This window comes from Emys orbicularis, chromosome 10 (assembly GCF_028017835.1).
Source record: "Emys orbicularis isolate rEmyOrb1 chromosome 10, rEmyOrb1.hap1, whole genome shotgun sequence".
Classification (NCBI taxonomy): Eukaryota; Metazoa; Chordata; order Testudines; family Emydidae; genus Emys; species Emys orbicularis.
In genome coordinates, this window is record NC_088692.1 from 36,601,060 (window position 1) to 36,621,530 (window position 20,471).

Here is a 20,471-nt window from a genome sequence, read left to right on the forward strand (position 1 = left end):
CCCATAACTGGGGGAACATGAAGCTCGTATAAAACCATTCCCCCCTGCTCTGGGTCCTGTGCTGAGCATGGCTGTGTGCAACAGCAAGATCCCACCTGGACCTTCACAGGGCAATAATTGCTGACAATGAGCTGACTCCAATATGGCTTTTCCCCTTCTACTGCACCTGCATAGACACAGGCAGGCATTAGCCCTCTCAAGCTCCCACAGCCCACAGATTCCAAATCTTATCATACTTCCCAATCAGGAGAGATGATCTCCTTCAAGCTAGAGCCTGAGAATAATCGTAAAGAAATGAAGCTATTCCTAGCAAAGAAATGTCTGCTTTCAGTTTAAACAACCTAACACAATATGCAATGCCTGGACCAAATTGGAGAGCTGTGTAAAAGGGATGATAGCAGAAAATAAAGCTTTTGTTTCTTAGATCCTTGCATTCCTGCAGTCTTATTTTGGCAATGCTTTAGAATTATCTACTTTGGAGGTTTATACCTCATCCGTTTCAACAATCTAAAGCTTGGTTCAGGTCAGAAAATCTCCGTACCATCCTGACACAGTCATATTTCTCAGCTCAGTAACCTCAGCATGGTTAATATTCAGAAAACCACTCCTGTTATCGAGTATGAGTCTAGTGCTAAAGTGCATTAACAGAAAGACCATTCAGACCATTAATGCCAATCTTACTATTCTTTTCATTATTAAATGTTGCCATCCTAATTACAGTATGTTCTGCCAGTTTAATACAGGAAATTCAGACAATTTCTCATTCTTATCCATTGCTTCCATTCTGCAGTGATAAAGCAGTTCTCTGGCTGATTGCAGGATTTATTCCACAATTTAATGTGGAGTTTGAAATTGACTAACAGATGGTATTGCCATCATTTTTTCCTTTCCCCAAAGAATGGGAAAGAACAAACACTTGACATTTCCGATATGTCTTCATCCACCACTAGAATTTAGGAAGCCATGAAAGAATGTTAGCTGCATTTCACTGGAGAGATGAACATGATTGCTAAGGGGAACAACTGCTTTTCCTATCTGGTTAAAGCACAGCTCTATCCAGTTTCCAGGCTTATGAAAACAGACACATGGCAATGCTTCTGCACACTTGCCTTTTTCTGCGCATGAATACTGCATATTGTAAGGGGTCATGCAAGGCTGGAGCCATTTCAACATGGAGAGAATAGAGACTTCATTAAAGGAATTAGCCAAGGCTGCTAAAGTACCTAGAAATCAGTTCACATTTACAAATGTACAGCTGATGCATCATTTGGCAGACGATTTCTGCAGTCGGTAATTTGCCACTCATCAGGGATTGCCTGTTAAATCCCCATGATCCAGGCTGCAGGGAGGATGACATAGAAAGATAAATTTAGACTTGGCTGCAAACAACTGTTTTATGAATCCTCCAGCCAGTATGGAATAAGACCTCTTCCATCCACAACCCCTACAAATAAAGGATACATCTTCATTTCTTTAATCAGGAAGCCACCTTCCTCCTCTTCAATGTGGAGTACACCCTAATTTAGTCCTCACTGCTATGAACTCTGTTTAACACTGCGAAGACTGTATCACAACGGGATCTGATATTTAGCCTCATCTTTACATAACGTTAGTGTGAATTTAATGCTGGATTGAGAGCCCTGGAGTCCAAAAGCTTCTGTTTTGCCACATAAAAGATACAGCTATACAAAGTCCTCCTCTAATGGGCCTCACTCCTGACTGGGAGAGACCCCCAGAAGGACCGAGAGGTGAGTTCGCTTTGTGCTGAGAGTACCAGCAGTGATCATGGTGTTATACCCCTGGATACACTGGATTTACCTAACAGCCATTAGTTGGTATCAACTTTCATTTGTTACCAATCCAGAGTGGAGTCCAGCCGTCTACTTAGGGGTGAAAGGTCTCAGATCTGTATACCAGTGAACCATTCTGCCCCCATCCCCCCCCAATAACATCCAACCATCTAAAAATCTCAACAGGACCTGCCAATATTAGAGCAACAAGAGCTGTTTGGCCAATCCAATATATGGACTTGTTGAAAGGAAATTTACAAAAAAGCCAACTCTCCTTTTCAAGAACTATCTACAAACAGCATCGTTTACCAGTTAGAGCCATTTTCTTGGAAATGCATTGTTCATCTTGGCCAACAAACTTGTATCCACTAAGCTTCAGCCCGATGGGATTGATAACCAGCTCTGACACAAAGCCCAGAGAGCTGGGGATGAAAATGCACAGTGCCATTGCGACTGTGTGCTCAGCTTGCACTGTAAAGTTCACCACACGTTGCAGTGTATACAGTTTAAAAGTTACCTGTGTGTTTTAGTTAGGTCGCAAGGAATTAAGTGATGCAGTGTTTCAGAGCATACTGAATGCATGTTACCGGAAAACTGGTAATGGCCAATGCAAAAGTGTGAGAATTGCATTTGAAAAAAAAAAGGGTGGGGGAGGGATTCTTCCCCTAATTGACAAAATACCAGTGCTCAGTTACAATCAAGGCGATGAGATGAGAGTTCACTTAAATGTGCATGATAGATCAGCGAGATTTGTTAGGCAGAGCAGACAGTAATACAAGCTCTATCACTCTTATCAGGCTTGATTCAAGGGCATTTCCCTGATAAGTAATTAACACTTAAGGTTGATGATGAATACTGAATGACTCCAGTCATACTACCTCTGGCTGATCTCATTAGCTTCCACAGGCTAAGCAGTGTTAGGCCTACTCCAGACATTGATGAGAGAGCTTTAAGGAAAGCCCAGCATGCTACAGGAAGTGGCGCTGGGGACTCTGAGTCAGTATAGAATCAATGCCCCAGCATGGAGCTAGGAGGCGTTAGGTTGCTAGAGGTGCTGTCTCTTGCATAAAATGTAAAAGTGAAGCTGTAAACATGCATGTCCCTATAGATTTATTACCGCCACCTGCGATGGTAGCATTCAGCCAGTTGTATTGATCAAAATCAATATAGTTTTCTGTTTCAGGCCTCATAATACAAATTAGTTTAATGTTCCCACTCTCCTTCAACAGGAAGCGTCTTATTTGCCAGCAATTAACACATTGCCTAGTGCAGACAGCGTTAACGGTGAGAAGCTTCTCATGACGATTTGGCTCGCCAGTTGTGGACAGGTAGCCACATGTGGTCAGCACAGTGGACGCTTCCCAGACACTGTCTTGACAGCAGCCAGCATCTACCAGGCTCTTGTTACCTGGCTTCTCTCCCTGGTGAGTTACACAGTGTGAAAAGCTACAGAATCGGGCTCCTCACATTTTGTCGACCAGAAAAATATCAAGGTGGGGGCAAAAATGTATCATCCTCTTAACACTTCTCCTTCCTCTAACACCACAGACAATGGCTGACCCAAACAAGGTAAAATCATGCCCCAATCCAGCTCAACTTGAAGTGATTGGAGAGACTCCCATTGAAGTCAGTGGGAGCTGGATCAGTCCCTGAGTTTGCAAAGAGCATGTAACAGGAACAAAAATGAAAATCGGAGGAACACTGAAATGTTGGGCCTCCACATTTAAAAAATCCCCAGTAGCTGACTGCTACAGAAATTCCCTTGGTGGAGGCAGGGGCAGTGCTATTCCCAGTGATGCAACTGCTCCACGCAGGGGGTTGGAAATGTGGCCAAGTTCTGTATTGAGAGTATATTTTTAAAGGCATTTCTCTCACTTGGAATAGCTTTATGTTACCCATGGAATAAGCAGCAGGGTCTATAAATCCATCTAGAGATCCCAGCAATAGCATAAACCTGGGAACATAAAGTAAGCGGCTTGTGTAGTCACCAGGGCCCAGAGATGGAATTAGAGCCTCATAATTCAAAAGTTGCCTGTTTTTTTCATCTCATATGGTACATGTTCCAAGTCAGTGACTCTGGCCTTGCCCAGGCTGCCACTCCCTTCTGTGGCTGCTCTCCCTGTCTTTTTCCTGTTGTGTCTCCCTTCTCCCTCCTCTCCCCCACGCCCAAGCTCTCAGGTCTCCTGCTGCCGCTTCCTCCTCTTGCTGCTGTCTGTCTTTCCTGGTGTTTTCCATTTTCCAGGATGTTAATAACCATTAGGAAGGGGATAGACAATAAGACAGTAAATATCATAATGCCACTATATAAATCCATGGTACTCCCACACTTTGAATACTGCATCCAGTTCTGGTCGCCCCGTCTCAAAAAAGATACATGAGAATTGGAAAAGATACAGAGAAGGGCAACAAAAATGATTAAGGGTATGGAACAGCTTCCATACAAGGAGAGATTAAAAAGACTGGGACTGTTCAGCTTGGAAAAGAGACGAATAAGGGGGGATGTGATAGAGGTCTATAAAATCATGACTGCTGTGGAGAAAGTGAATAAGGAAGTGTTATTTACCCCTTCACATAACACAAGAACTAGGGGTCACCCAATGAAATCAATAGGCAGAAGTTTTAAAACAAAAGGAAGTATTTCTTCACACAATGCACAGTCAACCTGTGGAACTCGTTGCCAGGTGATGTTGTGAAGACCAAAAGCATAATTGGGTTAAAAAAATAATTAGATAAGTTCAAGGAGGACAGGTCCATCAATGGCTATTAGCCAAGGTGGTCAGGGATGGAACCCCATGTTCTGGGTGTTCCTAAACATCTGCCTGCCAGAAACTGGGGCTGGGTGAAAGGGGATAGATCTCTTGATAATTGCCCCTGTTCTATTCATTCACTGAAGCACCTGGCATTGGCTATTGTCAGCGGACAGGATACTGGGCTAGATAGACCATTGGTCTCACCCAGTATGGCTGTTCTTATGTTATTATGTCCCTGTCAGGGCTCCTTTTTGTCTCCTTCCCACCGTGAATAGCAAGGTCTCTCACTGCAATCCGTGTGCTGAAATTCATCATACTTCAGCAGGATTTTATGAGCCTTACAGCTCTTGCCTTGGCCAATAAGGGGTTTATGAATCCAGAGCTCTGTCTCTGGAAATAAACTGATATTCTTGATACCTGGTGTTCATTATCAGGCTGGTTTTATGTCCTTCTCATTTCAGATTAAATCTGTACGTTAAAAAATAGAATATTTCCCTCTGCAACAAAAAATATAATCTATTTTAAAAAAAAACAGCCTTGGTCTAAGTAAAACAGGAAAGTGACGGATGCATTTGTGACTATTACTGATCGTTAGTGGGGAATATGAAGGCTTATTAAAGAACCTTGTGCTAGCTCCTTATAATGGCATAATCACTTAGCATTGATTTTGAGCAGAGATTGTATTGATCTCATTAGCATTAATAAAGGCAGCGTACAGTGCTGCTGTGGGCTAAGTAAGGGACTCTCCGTTCTCATTTCTTGCTAGGCTAGGGAGCTAATACAAGCAGCACGTCTCTCTTGCTCTTGCATAGCTGACTGAATGCAGAGCTTGCAGGTTACGGGGGTCCTTCCTGGGAAGATAAATCCCATGATCTACCACCACCTACTATTCCTATTTAATTTGGCCTTTATAAAGTTACTGCTGGCTAAACCTTAGCTATTCCATTAGTCAAGCTAGGTACAAGCTGTCTCCACTCAAAAGCAGCCGAGTGAGATGAAGGGCTATTGTCACTCCCTTTCCGAAAAGGCCATCATGCAGCTGTGTGTAACGTGAAAGCATCTGTTCAAATGAATTTACAGGTACCTCCCTCGAAAGTGAAAGGTGGGCTCAAAGCCCCGTTTCAGGTGTTGGGTCTGCAGCAGGTCTGGCGAGAGGATGGGCTGGCACTCTACGCTTGCCTAATTCCAGCAGACGAATCTCCGGCACAGAACAGCACCAAGATCCGGAAGCATAAAGTGAGTGGCAACACTTTGACATGTCCATTACCCAGAAATGCCCTGGTATTTATTAAGAGCCAGATTTGAATATCCGGACTCTAGCTGAGACCCCTGGGAGCCAGCGTAGTTTAGAACAGCCCGTAGGCTGCTCTAAATCACACCAGGGGCTGCCAGCTCAGGATTGTGGGAGCAGACAGGTGACTTACAGCCACTCTATTCTACTTCTCACTCTGATCTTCTCACCTGTGCCGAGTTTGAAATCTGCAACTCAGAATCCATCCCCATACATCAATGACCTTTTGTCTGTTTGCTGCACATTAGCTGGCCAATATATCTCCAGTGGTTGTCAATACCCAGTGTAGAAATCTATATCCAGCAGTCAAAGAGGGAAAGCTTGTTTGACCTGCAAGGTGGTTTTGTGGTTGTATTTTTACTATGTGAAAATGTTGCTTAAGAGGGCATATTGTCTTGCTGTTAAATTCTGGCTTCTGTTCCTGGTTAGTTCAATATTAGGTGGTAATCTAGTCCTCTTAACCATTTTCTTACTGAATGATGTACCAAGAACATTTGGGAAACACACTTTTCCATGGTGTCTCCTATCTCCTGAAGGCCACATATAATAATAATTAATGGAGATATCCCATCTCCTAGAACTGGAAGGGACCTTGAAAGGTCATCGAGTCCAGCCCCCTGCCTTCACTAGCAGGACCAAGTACTGATTTTGCCCCAGATCCCCAAGTGGCCCCCTCAAGGATTGAACTCACAACCCTGGGTTTAGCAGGCCAATGCTCAAACCACTGAGCTATCCCTCCCCCCTGTACATGTACACATGTTTGAATGAACATTCTGTACACTATCACTGCTGAGGCACTGACCCTCGGTTGGGGAGGACTGGCGGCTCTCTGGTGGCACAAAGCAGCCATAAAGATGGTGTAGCTAGCCAGTGGCAGATTCCTCAGTCACAGGGGGTGCTTGAGTGACACAGAGCCACAGTCACAGCTTCTGTGCAACCCCACTTAGTGGCTGCTGATGCAGCCAGGGAAAAGGGGCCATGGCTGGATCCTGGAAATCCCTGGCTGCCAGAATGACCATGAGCAGCCCTCACGCTGTTCTAACTTGCACCGGAGATCCAGCCTGGCACATCACAACCTCTGGATCAAAGGAGAGGGGGTGCAAATGTGGCCATTCCGCTGCTCAGATGGAGTGAGTGCTCCTCATCCACAACTGAGGAACTGGCTGCCTGTGAGCAGGGAAGACTAAATTCCCCATGAAGTATCATCAAGTTAGACTGGAATGTGACAGCTGTGGCTGCAAAGCTTCACAGATATGTGATTGACGCTGACAACTAATGTCATGATTAAAACACTGCACAAGAGACAATAAGCAACCCTCCTGGTGATGCCTGGACATTGTGGGGAAAAGCAGCCGGGTGGGTGAGGAGATGCAGCTGCTAAACTGCCTAAGGGTATCACAATGATTTCCGCCTTAGGTCCAGTGGATCCAAGATAAATGCTTTAAAACACAAGCAAATGGGTGGTAAAGAGACTTACCCCCTACCCCCCACATCCCCTTGCCTTGATACTATCTGTTCACCCCAGCCACGGAGCTGATCAGAGTGTCGAAATTAGTTAACACTGAGCAAACTCAAAAGTCCCATCTGGTGTCATATAATTGGGGTGAAAGTAACTTACAGGACTTACCGGTACTGCTGGAGTCCTGAGGGAGGCGTGGCCTCATCCGGAAGAGGCGAGGGAGCCCAGAGCCCTTTAAATCCCCACCGCGGAAGCCGGTGCAGTCCGGCACGGCGTACTGGCTCTTGCCGGTACGCCGTACCGGACCGTACCATCTTACTTTCACCTCTGCATATAATTGAATGTGTTTTGCAGACTCCAGGCCTAGGCTGCTTCGAACATTTGGTGAGGTCAGGGAAGGGGGTTGATTTTTATCTCACATTGCCTGAACGTGCTGCATAGAGCTTCCAGTCACAGAAATAAATCACTGAGCAATCCTACCACCCTGCTTGCATGCACTGCCATTGGAACCCAGTTCAGCTAATACACACAGCGGTGAACACATGAGCCAGCTGGCCGGTGTTCCTTAAACTGGGCCTGTGTGCCACTGATGTTTCCTCTCGTTAGAGGTTTCCTCTTGTTACAGAGGCTCCAGCATATGCCTTCCCTACAACACTGCCTTTGTTATTCCTGCTTTCTTCAGACACATGTACAGCGGCTCTTGGTTCCCTTGTCAGCGATGTAAGCTGATGGGAACCGCTAAAATCTTTTTAAAATGTCAGCCGCAGTGGAGACAATGAAAACAAAAGCAACTCACTGCTGCCTCTCTTATTTTTCTCCTTATCAACCTCAGCTATTGCTGGAGAGAAAGCTGGCAGATTTCACTGTTCAGACTGTCAGCTCTAGTCTCTTGCTGCAGTGCTAATGTGTAGTATCTTACCTGGCAACATGAGATAACAATATTCCTCTCTTGCAGCAGTTAACATTCCTCATTCTAGTTGTTTCTTATGGAAACAATGGCAATCAGTTACGGGGGCTTAGCTTAATTTGGTTTGCAAAATCTTATGGTCACTCTGTTGTCCAGGAAAATAACTTTGTTGGTTGTGAGATTCAAGGACAATGTGAGCTGTTACATTTTTTAGATCATCTGCAAAAGAATGCACAAGGTCATGGTCAAAATTAAAGTCTAGCACCCGGACAGCTCGACATTTTAATGTTCTTAGCTTGAGTAATCCATAGTTCTTTTATTAGTAGATTCATAGATTCTAGGACTGGAAGGGACCTCAAGAGGTCATCGAGTCCAGTCCCCTGCCCTCATGGCAGGACCAAATACTATCTAGACCATCCCTGATAGACATTTATCTAACCTACTCTTAAATATCTCCAGAGATGGAGATTCCACAACGTCCCTAGGTAATTTATTCCAGTGTTTAACCACCCTCACAGTTAGGAACTTTTTCCTAATGTCCAACCTAAACCTCCCTTGCTGCAGTTTAAGCCCATTGTTTCTTGTTCTAGCCTTAGAGACTAAGGTGAACAAGTTTTCTTCCTCCTCCTTATGACACCCTTTTAGATACCTGAAAACTGCTATCATGTCCCCTCTCAGTCTTCTCTTTTTCAAACTAAACAAACCCAATTCTTTCAGCCTTCCTTCATAGGCCATGTTCTCAAGACTTTTAATCATTCTTGTTGCTCTTCTCTGGACCCTCTCCAATTTCTCCACATCTTTCTTGAAATGCGGTGCCCAGAATTGGACACAATACTCCAGTTGAGGCCTAACCAGCGCAGAGTAGAGCGGAAGAATGACTTCTCGTGTCTTGCTCACAACACACCTGTTAATACATCCCAGAAGCACATTTGCTTTTTTTGCAACAGCATCACACTGTTGACTCATATTTAGCTTGTGGTCCACTATAACCCCTAGATCCCTTTCTGCCGTACTCCTTCCTAGACAGTCTCTTCCCATTCTGTATGTGTGAAACTGATTTTTCTTTCCTAAGTGGAGCACTTTGCATTTGTCTTTATTAAACTTCATCCTGTTTACCTCAGACCATTTCTCCAATTTGTCCAGATCATTTTGAATTATGACCCTGTCCTCCAAAGCAGTTGCAATCCGTCCCAGTTTGGTATCATCTGCAAACTTAATAAGCGTACTTTCTATGCCAATATCTAAGTTGTTAATGAAGATATTGAACAGAGCCGGTCCCAAAACAGATCCCTGCGGAACCCCACTTGTTATGCCTTTTCAGCAGTATGGCGAACAGACACATGACTGGCTGTGCAAACTATTGGATACACTTAGTGCCCCCATGTTACCAAAGAGAAAATGTCTGACTGTCTATGTATCAGTCTGTTGAGCCCATAGCAGTAGTATCTGATTCACATCAAGTTAGCCATAATGGACTGTGATGTTTTTTTCTTTTAATATTGTTTCATGAATGTAGTGTTGAAAGGCAGTGGATTCCTGGTCCCGGAAGCTGAGGACCTATTTCAGTCCACAGAGCAAGTGTTAACTTCCCTCAGCCCGCCCACTAATATTCCCCCCCCCCCCCCGTGACATGGTGGGACCACTCATAGGTTGAGCAGGACATTCAGTCCCATTGGGCCTTGCATTTCTTGTCGCCTTGGCTTGACTGCCAACAAGGAGGCCAGCTATGGTGGTGACAGTAGTCTTTGAGTCACCAGTTGGCTGCTCCTTTAAGAGGAGTCAGGGCCCAGTCTAACTGTGGAGGCCTTCTTTAAGGAGAACAAGCCCATCTTGGCCAACCTGTAGTAATTAACTGCCTAGATGGCTGGTTGGCAGCTAATTGACTAATGAGCACCTGGCCTGACAATAGGCTGCCATAGCTCAGTTGAGAGGGTTGTTCCTAGAGAGAAGAGGCTCAGAAGAAGAGGTGCTCCCAGAGACACAGGCCCATGAGGAAGATCACTGCTGCTGAACTTTCTCAGTGCAGGGCTGGAAGGACTGAATTATTAACATAGGCACTGGGAGGAGGCCTGTGGGACTCCTGAACTTAGGTGAGGAGGCTTATTGGTCTTAGCAGCCAGCTCCCAGAGGAAGGGTAGACTTGAGGGGCTAAAGAGTTTGTACCATGAAAAATAATAAATCAGCCCCCCAGAGGAGGAATCTTGATTTAAGTTGTCCGGACTGGGAGTAAATCATTGCAATTGCAAGACTGCAAGAGAGAGAGTCCAAGCAGGCAGAGGACCTGCAAGACCACGCCGTGCCACAAGGGGTTGTGCTTGAGGGTGGTGCCCTGCCACACTTGTAATAATAATAGTAGTTAGCTCAGACTGCAGAGGTGGACATTTGGCCACTGTGAACTGGACTGACCTGTCCTATTCATTTCACATAGGCCATTGGATGCTAATGGTTTTTTTCAGGCACTACCAACCTAGAAAGGAGACACTCTCCATTCCAATCCCCTGAGTCTTCTGCTTTCTGTTTACTGGGCATTTCATTGGCAGCTGCATGTCTTTTGTTGTTGTCAGATTTTATTTCACTAGCCCAAGGTCTTATGGTTTCTTAATAAAAATATAACAACAGGCTCCTCAAGGAAGGAACTGCTGTCTTGGGCAGGTCAACCTTTCGATTGCTCAACCATGACAGCATCTTTTGTTTTTAAATCTATTTCTATAAATCAAGCAAATCTTCAAAATTTATCCCCCTCTGTCATCAGCTTTGGTAGCTTTTGGAATGCCAGTTCCAGTCCCCCTTCCAAACAAGTGATTGAAACGAGACAAGTTTACCCATTCCCTATACGGATCAGGGTCCTGGAGTTGTCAGAACAAATGATTATACATTTATCTCTTGTAACCTTTGCATCCTGATAAACAAGATGCATTTAGAGGCATGTCTGATGGGAATCAGATTTTTATGACACATGCTTCTTAAGAATTTAAATGGTGTTTCCAGTTAGGCAGGCTATCAGTAAACAAAGCAACCTGGTTGTTTTCTATACGCTTGCAAACACTAAACAATTTTGTGGTGCATGAAAATAACTTCCATGGAGTTTCTGTCATTGAATGAGCTGAGGATTGAGTCTGAGATCTTTACAGTTTATGCTTTTGTTTGAAGGTACCTGAACAGATGCTAGAGAGAAGATATTTTGCATAACAATTAATCCTGATCATTTACAAACTGGACCCTATTGGCTGGACCCCGTTTGGGAAAAGTCTTCTCTCTGGCAGCCCTAGTTGTCCCTCCAAATTGGTTCTCAACAAGTTTAGAGAGGAAACTAAAGAGATCTGTAACTTCCCAAAAGTGTAGAACGAAGATTGGGTTTCAGTGTTTTTAATATAACAATCTTATTAAAAAATCAAATGAATACCACTGTTCAGACCTGCAAAATAGCCCCGTGAAAGGTTTCTTAAGTGAATATTATACAGCATTAGACTGATTTATGGTCCCCTTAATGAAATAGTTCCCCCCCACCCCACCCCAAGCTTCAGAAAGGCAGAATCTGGTTATAATTAAAAGCAGTGCACCTTCACAAAGATTTATATAATACAGTCATTCCCTGGGCTGCAGAACAAGTGGAATGCCCCCTGGCCAAAAGAAAGTTACTGGTCACCCTTGGTTGTAGAACACTGATGAGATTCATAGCATTGCCCCTTGGCCAGAACTACTGAAATTATTAGCTGGCTTAGCTATAAAGCTTTATTATGGAGAGCAGCATTGGTGTTAACAACTTCAATTGGCTGTAAAGTCCAGGTATAAAATAACTGAGGCATGCTATCCATCACACAGGGCTCCCAGCCTTTTGGGCATCCATACCACTTCAGCAGATGAAGAACTTGTCTGTGCCTGTCTGTGCCCTTTTCATCCCCCTTCAACTGGAGCTAGCAACCCCCTCTCTACCTTAATGATGAATTTAGGGTCTCACCTCCATGCTAGTCCCCAGCCTGCCTGCCTCCTATTTAGTCATACTGTACTTATATGCAAGGCTGGGTAGGGCGTAGAAAGCTGAATTGGAGAGAACACTGGGCAAGTGTTTAATCATTTAAAATAGGGAAGGGGTTGTGCTGCTGGTGGGTTTGACAGGTGAGGAGAAGATAGCCAGCCTAGTATCAGGGGCAAAGCTGGACGTATAACTGCTGGTGCGCATTGGGAACTGTGGTAAAGTCTCTCCTCCATCTCCCATTTACCTCCAGTCATGCAACATGTGTATAAAAAGCTTCTTGTAAACAGGGCTGGCTCCAGGCACCAGCTTGTCAAGCAGGTGCTTGGGGCGGCTGCTCCGGAGAGGGGCGGCACGTTCAGGTATTTGGCGGCAATTCGGCGGATGCTCCCTCACTGTGCCTTGGAGCGAAGGACCTCCTGCCGAATTGCTGCCGCAGATCGCGATCGCAATTGCGATCGCGGCTTTTTTTTTTTTTTTTTTTGTCTGCTTGGGGCGGCCAAAACCCTGGAGCCGGCCCTGCTTGTAAAGAATATGTGCTGCTTTCTTGCAGTGCGCTGTTAACTTGAAGGCCGGGCCTTTAATCAAATCTCACTGTTTGTAGGCTAAGGAAGCTCTTCGAGGAACATCCATTTTTTACCAGCAGATCTCTACGTACCTCTCCCATACATGGCTTCCAAATGTTATCTGGTGGAGCAAAGAACTGACCAGTTGCCTCCAGAACCAGCTATACCCACTCCTTCCGGAGATTCCCGCTGTACGGCTCAACTGCATCACCGCTATTAACCCTGACCCTAAGGTACTGTCTGTGAACTGTGTGTTTCTGTGTTCTACCGTGACTAGGGCCAGTAATCTTTTCCTATGGTCTAGGTAACGGTTAAGGGCCTGATCCTATGCCCTACTTAGTACTCATAACTCCCATTGCAGTAAGAACATAAGAACAGCCATACTGGGTCAGACCAATGGTCCATCTAGCACAGTATCCTGTCTTCTGACAGTGGCCAATGCCAGGTGCTTCAGAGGGAATGAACAGAACAGGTAATCATCAAGTGATCCACCCCTGTCACCTTGTGACGTTGCACTTCATATGTTTTATGAAAATATGCTTATGAATGTGAATATGATGTAACTGGAATATGCTTTATGCAAAAGGTCTCTTGTAAGGTATCATTACAAAGCTTATAGTCTACTGAGTGTGTTCATCCTATTTGTTTGCATGTATTATTTCTATGTCTGGAGTTAGGAGAATACGATATAAAACTTGTATTACTGATGTAAACATATTAAGTGGAAGCCATTAAGAGTGCTTCAGAATCAATGAACTGTAAATGGCTCTGTTTACTTGCAAACCTTCCTGTGTACATGTGGACCAGCCCAGAAAGAATTGAGACTAGGATTCTTACAGTGACATGTGACCATGTCACCTGATAATGAAATCCATCTTAAATCTGGTACTTTTCCATTTAGAAGGAGGGGTGGGGACCCAGAGAGACAAAAGATTCCCGCCTTGTGCCAAAGCTATAACGGGTGGAGCAGGACAAAAGGAGGCCAGTCATGAGAAAACCCCTGCTTACCACCTGAGATGTTTGCTGGAACTAACAAGAACTGTACTGGGGAAAGGATTGGGCCCACACTAGGAAGGAGTCCAGTCTGTGAAAGAAGCTTATTGGAACATCTTTGAGGGTGAGATAGTACCTGTAATCAGTTTCTTAATGTATTAGGCTTAGACTTGCGTGTTTTGTTTTATTTTGCTTGGTGACTTATTTTGTTCTGTCTGTTATTACTTGAAACCACTTAAATCTTAGTTTTTATACTTAATACAATCACTTTTGTTTATTAATAAGCCCAGAATAAGTGATTAATACCTGGGGGAGCAAACAGCTGTGCACATCTCTCTATCAGTGTTATAGAGGGCGGACAATTTACGAATTTACCCTCTATAAGCTTTATACAGAGTAAAGCTGATTTATTTAGGGTTTGGATCCCATTGGGAACTGGGTATCTGGGTGCTGGAGAGGTAACCTGTTGAGCTGTTTTTGGTTAAAGTCTGCAGCTTTGGGGGCATGGCTCAGACCCTGAGTCCGTGTTGCAGCAGGCTAGCGTGTCTGGCTCAACAAGGCAGGGTTTTGGAGCCCCAAGCTGGAAGGGAAAATGGGTTCAGTGGTAATTTCAGCACATCAGGTGACAGTCCCAAGGGAGTCTCTGTGACTGAACCTGTCACACACCTATTCCCAGCATCTGGCAAACAGAGGCTAGGGACACTTCAGAGCATGGGTTTGCGTCCCTGCCCATCCTGGCTAATAGCCATTGATGAACCTATCCTTCAGCCAATGAGGATTACGAGCGCTCAGCACTTCTTAGGATCAAGCCCTTAGAAATGTATCAGACTAAACTAAGCCTGGGAAGGCATTAAACTCATTCCAAACATGGGCATGTCTAATGATCCATAGGGAACATAAAGATTAACCCTTTCACTGCTGCTAGGATGTACAAGTCTTCCATAATATCTACTCAAATGAATGAAATGCTAGAAGAGTTCATGTGTTTCTGGTTTAATGGACATGTCTGTTTCCTTGAGGGACCTTGGACATTACATAGGACTGGCCTGTTCTATCTAATTGTGAATGGTCACAGCTGCGTTCAAGGAAACAGTTCTCTGGGACAAATTATGGTTGCTACAGGACAGATGTGCTGAGTCTCTTGTTCTCCTAGCATTTCCCCGCAGCAGTCAGTCAGAATGTGGCTGCCTGCATTTCCCGAGTGCCAGGGGGCTCCCAGCCCTGCTCAGGCCCACAGAGGATGCTATGCTGTGGAGAGGTGAAGCCATGATGCTTACAGATTGGTAAACAGCCAGGTGGCTGCATTGGCGGCAATGGTCTTTTTCCTGAAGGTCTAGCAAGGACCTTCTTCTTCCCTTCCCGGATATAATGCATTTAGCCACTGCTGCCCAGGCTGTTTACCCTATTTACTGATTTCAGAGTGGTAGTCATGTTAGTCTGTATCAGCAAAAACAATGAGGAGTCCTTGTGGCACCTTAGAGACTAACACATTTATTTGGGCATAAGCTTTCATGGGCTAAAACCCACTTCATCAGATGCATCACTCCAGATAAATTTTAGTGTCTCTAAAGTGCCACAAGGACTCCCTATCTACTGAGTGTGTCCCACTCATTGCCTTCTCGTAGCATCAGCAGCATCTATCAGTTGTGTTGTTTTCCCATAATTCCCAGGTCAATATAAGCACAGATACACAATCCCAGGAATCAGTGGACACTGCAATGTTGTTTCATGACTGAGCCGATTCCTTTGAAACTGATGGTAGTACAATACCTCTTATATAATTCTAATCAGATTCAGGGGTTAATAGTTACCCAACACCAGTCAATACAATGAAGAGGTAGGCACTAACAGTTTTGCCTATATGATGTTCCACCTCCTTAACTGAAAAGGCAGCTTCTCTCTCCTTGATGTGCAGCCAACATAGCTTCAAGTACTGGCAAGCACTGAAAAGTTACCCAATATATTTGTACAAGATAAATCTGATGCTTATTTGTAAGGCATAGAATAAGGCCTCATTTAAATCAGGCAGAGCTTTTATGTCTGTCCCTTATTAGGGGAATTATAAATTATTAGAAATTGAACAGCCAGGCAGCAAACCCATTTTCTGTGTGAGGGATCTATCTCAGCCTTGCCTGCTTAGAAGAAATTAAATCAGATAAAAGGCCAGATTTCCCCCTCAATTTCAGGTGCTCAGCACCTCCTGGGGATCACTCCCTTAATTACGCGAAGGCCACATCACATCACGGCCCTTTAACCAGGCCAACCTACTTTTAAAACGTGAAGCTTTCAGTTAAAATTCTGATCTCTCTAAGCAAGCTAGAATCGGCCAGATTTTCAGCTGATGGGGACTGGTACTATTGACTATACTGGAGTCATACTGATTGACACCAGGGCACAATCTGTCCCAGAGTTACTAAAAGCTTGCACCATATCGGTTTTACATGTGAAATTCAGTGTTAGCTTTAATCAAGCCTGTCAGCTTGAAAACTCTGGTGTAGCACCAGTGATCATTATTATTTATCACTGATATCACAGTGGGGCCCAGAGTCCTAACTAGATTGGCACCCCATAGTGCAGAGCATTGGACCCATGGTTAATAAATACAGAGCTCTGCCCCATAGACCTTACAGTCTAAAAGACAAGTCGCAAAAAGATTGATGAAATAATCAAGTGGACAGGAGTGGGGAGAGAGGAAAATGGGGTAAAAAATGTAATAGGATGTCTTAGTCCAGCCTTGCTCTGTGCACAGCGGGTAACCAGTCAGTAGCATTAATCTTTATACAGATTCTTTGTCAGAGAGAGAGAGAGAGAGAGACAACATTTAGTTTTCAATCAGTTGGTCCAGTAGTTTTTCAGCAGATTCTGAGTCCCAAAATAGATCACTTTGCCCTTGGTGCCTTACTTTGAAATTCTCCGTTATTAATGCTATACATACTTTAGATCGATCTGTGGTATTTCATTTTGGATATCCAGAGCAATTTCACAAGGGGATCATTAAAACCCCAGGTTAGGTTAGGAGTGACATAATCCTTGTGGAGATTAGCAATTAGTGTTCTATGTCAGCAAAAAGGGGACTGCATCATTTTAATATAAAATACAACTAACTGCATCTTTATATTAACCCTTGGGATGCTGTGTATTTGTCCTGATAACCTCCTTCCCCTCTCCTGTTCCTTAGTTCCAAGTGAACAAGACTTACCTCCTTAGTACCTCCAGCAGTGCTCTGAGCACTAGTGGGCAAGCAGTCTCATGCTTCCTGCCTGCTTTTTCTTGGCCACTCTGCACAGAGCCACCCTGGGCTCCCAGTCTGTGCTAGTTCCCAGCCTGCAGTGGGAATCAGGGAGGTGGATTATATCTGGAGCAAATGCCAAGAGAGGATGGGAGCTATGGGGAGGTGGATCAGGACTTGCTCAGCTGTGAAGCACTGGCTCTGCCTCACTTGCCCATGGTGGAGTCCCTCCAGTGGCTCTGCCATAGCCCTGGAAATTAGCTAGTTCCCAGCTGACTTCCACCAACAAGTGAAGGGTTGTTTTCCTTTTTCATATGATAGTTCTGATTAATAAATGGGCCCACCCTGAGTTCCTTACTTTTTACTCAGGCATGACTCCCATTGACCATAATTGGAGTTTTGGGCCCAGTCCAAATTCTCCTGGGTGTAACTCCATTGAAGCTGAGGATGAGTGTTGTCCAAAAAATAACAACACAGCACAATATGGGGTAACAAGAGCACTTGGTGGCTATATGAAGACTGAAGGCATATCACCAAGGCATACAAAATTCACTGCTGTAGTATTTCCACACTCTGTTAATATACGGATACAGCCCCCTAGAAAACAACCTGCCTCCAGAATTTGTGGTGAACAACCTGCCTCATAAGAGATCTACTCCCATACATACAAATGACCAAAGTAGAGTCTGAGTTTTCAAAGATGTGATCATTTTGGTTTAATGATAGGTAAAAACTTCTAGCTGTAACAAAATACATCAGTCCAATGTGGATGATACCAGAGTGTGCTTCATGTTATGGGAACATAGTCTCTAAAGCTCATGAAGAATGGGGAGCCACTTGGGAATTTCTCGGTCTGAACATTCTGAATTCGATCAATTAGGCTTTAGTTTCCCAAGGGAAGAGGTTAAAAGCCCCCATCCCTTGGGACATTTAAAACTAGACTAGAGAAAGCACAAGAAAATGTATGATGGGGAACTATCTTGCATCAGCAGAATGACCTCCTGGGGCTGTTCTCTGATTAAAATTTAAGAAGCTCTTTCCCAGAGAATATATTAATGGGATATTTGAATAACAGCATTTGTATGACACAGTTGACAAGAATCATTAGAGTTTTGCAATGCCTTATAATTGTGATGTTCAGGGCCGGCTCCAGGCACCAGCTTACCAAGCAAGTGCTTGGGGCGGCCACTCCGGAAAGGGGCGGCACGTCCAGCTGTTCGGTGGCAATTCGGCGGACGGTCCCTCACTCCTGCTTCCGCCGAATTTCCGCCGCAGATCGCGATTGCGATCGCAGCTTTTTTTGTTGTTTTTTTTTGTTTGGCTGGTTGGGGCGGCCAAAACCCTGGAGCCGGCCCTGGTGATGTTCATTCTCTTCTCCAAAATATATGCATTATAATATCTCCCCACTCCTGAATCTCTGCTCTTAGCATGTGACTGACAAATCCTATAGCTGTAGAGTTTTAATGCCTTATATTGTCTTACCAACAAGCACCATCACTTACCCCTGGTAAGGGGGAATAGCACCTGCCTCTTACTAGCCGCTCTTTTACCATCACCGCTGATGGAGGAGCTCCCTTGCACAACTGCTGCTACTGTCACATCAGCATTTCATCATCTTCACTGACATCTTCACATGATTCTCTTTAGGTTCTTGGCTGCAGAGCTGCTACCTCTAACTGTTGTCTGTCAAACAAATAAATAAAAATTGCATTAAGTAATGTGGTCTGGGCTCAGCGCCTCACAGATCTTCAGATGTTTTATTATTCTTTTACTGCTGCCTGTGCTATCTCTTTCTCTCTTCTTTTCACACAGTCTGAGAAACAGTCTACTGGCTTCAAGCTACGCCACAGGTGTGGACATACCGTGTCCTTCATGTGTGGATATGACAGTTACCTGAGATACCTTGGGTGCACCATGACTTGGCTGGCTGTGGGATCTGGGAGCTCTCAGGTCCCAGTGTGTGCTTCAGGACTGTGCTGGCCTCCTCTGAAGCTTCTGTTAAGCCTGATGCCAAATCTTCAAGGGCTTCATTATCAAGCATCTGAGCTGGGCATTAGGATTCTGCCTTAATGCATGTCTGACAGGATCGACCCTCCACAACAGTGCTTTGGAATCTTCAGAGTGACTGGCCTGTCCCAGTTGGAATCACTGGAGGATGCTGAGAGATTGGCATGCTTGATGCCTGTCCTTGATGGTGCTGGACTGCAAGGCCAAGGCACCACCTCTCTCAAAGCACAGATCAAAATCCTAATCAAGGAGTGCTACTCACCTGCATCAGTAACACCTCACCACTCCTTGATTAGTCAAGGCCTCCTGCTATTCCGTCCCTTCTTGAGCTAGTACTGAGAGGCCAGCTACCAGCTACCTATTGTACAGCCTGATGAACTCATTACATTGCCTTGGCTGCAGTGCTTATATATGCCTCACATCTCACCTGATTGGTCAGACCACTCACCCAGTGCTGAGTCCACTTGGGGCTGACTCACTCACCCTGTCAGTGACTCAGATGCCCTGGACCTCATCTATACACGATAATATGGCTGTACAAATGGATGCCTAATTGCAGACTTACAATGAGTTGCTGCCTTACCACACTCCAGAATCCCAGTTTACAGTGAAAAAACATGATGAAATCCTGACCCCGCTGAAGTCAATGGGAGTTTGCCATTGGCAAACTCATGGTCGAAAAGCTGACCTTCAGAATATGACCCAAATGTAAACTAACACAATGATGTTTGCCTGAAACAAGCTTGGAGAGGTGTGAATTGCTCCAGTTCATCACAGTGGTTTGTTCACTCTGGAGGGTAAGGATTGTAAATTAACTGTGAACACGGTTAACTATTCCACAGATGATTGGTTAACAGAACCATCCAGCTGACATTCTTATCCATCATAGCTGGATATGGTGGTACATACTGGGGAAGGAGGATGCAGTGGGGTATCTAGTTGCTGTCAACGTTTGCTGGAGGACAGGAATGTGGAATTCAATCCTACCTCCTCCTACACTTAAAATCACCTCTGTCCCTGCCCTAAAGTGGGAAAAAGAGAAACCAAGGTACATCCCCATCCCACCAAATCCTCAACTACCTCGTGTATGTCAGTATCCAGAACTGCACCCCTCCCCGTCATCCTGGGTGACAGAAACCCTAATTGCCCTCTCCCTAGCCATCCAAACGTCCACCTGCCCCAGGCTGATTGCACAATGCATTCATGCATTTTCAATACTAAAATCTGCCCCACGTTAAAATTATGGGAGTTCTGTAAAACAAATGGAATTTAGTATCACAATAAATAACACAAGGGATTAGACCACGTGGTGGCAGAGAAGGGAGAGCATTTAGCAGCAATGCCCCAAATCAAAGGTCCCTGCAGCCTAATTCTGGGGTCCTTGCCATGTAAATCTGAAGTCCCTTCAGTACACAGTCCCTGCTGTGCTACATCGGACTTAGGTCTTGAATATGTCTCACCGCTGGTACCTGTGCACCAGCTTTCAGTGCCTGTGGCTCTGGCACT

General features: G+C 44.7%; 1 protein-coding gene across 1 annotated transcript in view; it reads left to right on the forward strand.

Annotated features, from left to right (window-relative positions):
• Window positions 1–20,471, forward strand: part of DNAAF8 (dynein axonemal assembly factor 8) — a 168,017-nt gene that overhangs the window by 50,751 nt on the left and 96,795 nt on the right. Inside the window, exons 10-12 of the mRNA XM_065412855.1 lie at window positions 3,020–3,214; window positions 5,621–5,776; window positions 12,775–12,969. Of these exons, the coding sequence (XP_065268927.1) occupies window positions 3,020–3,214; window positions 5,621–5,776; window positions 12,775–12,969 (546 nt within the window). The remainder of the gene's footprint in view (window positions 1–3,019; window positions 3,215–5,620; window positions 5,777–12,774; window positions 12,970–20,471) is intronic.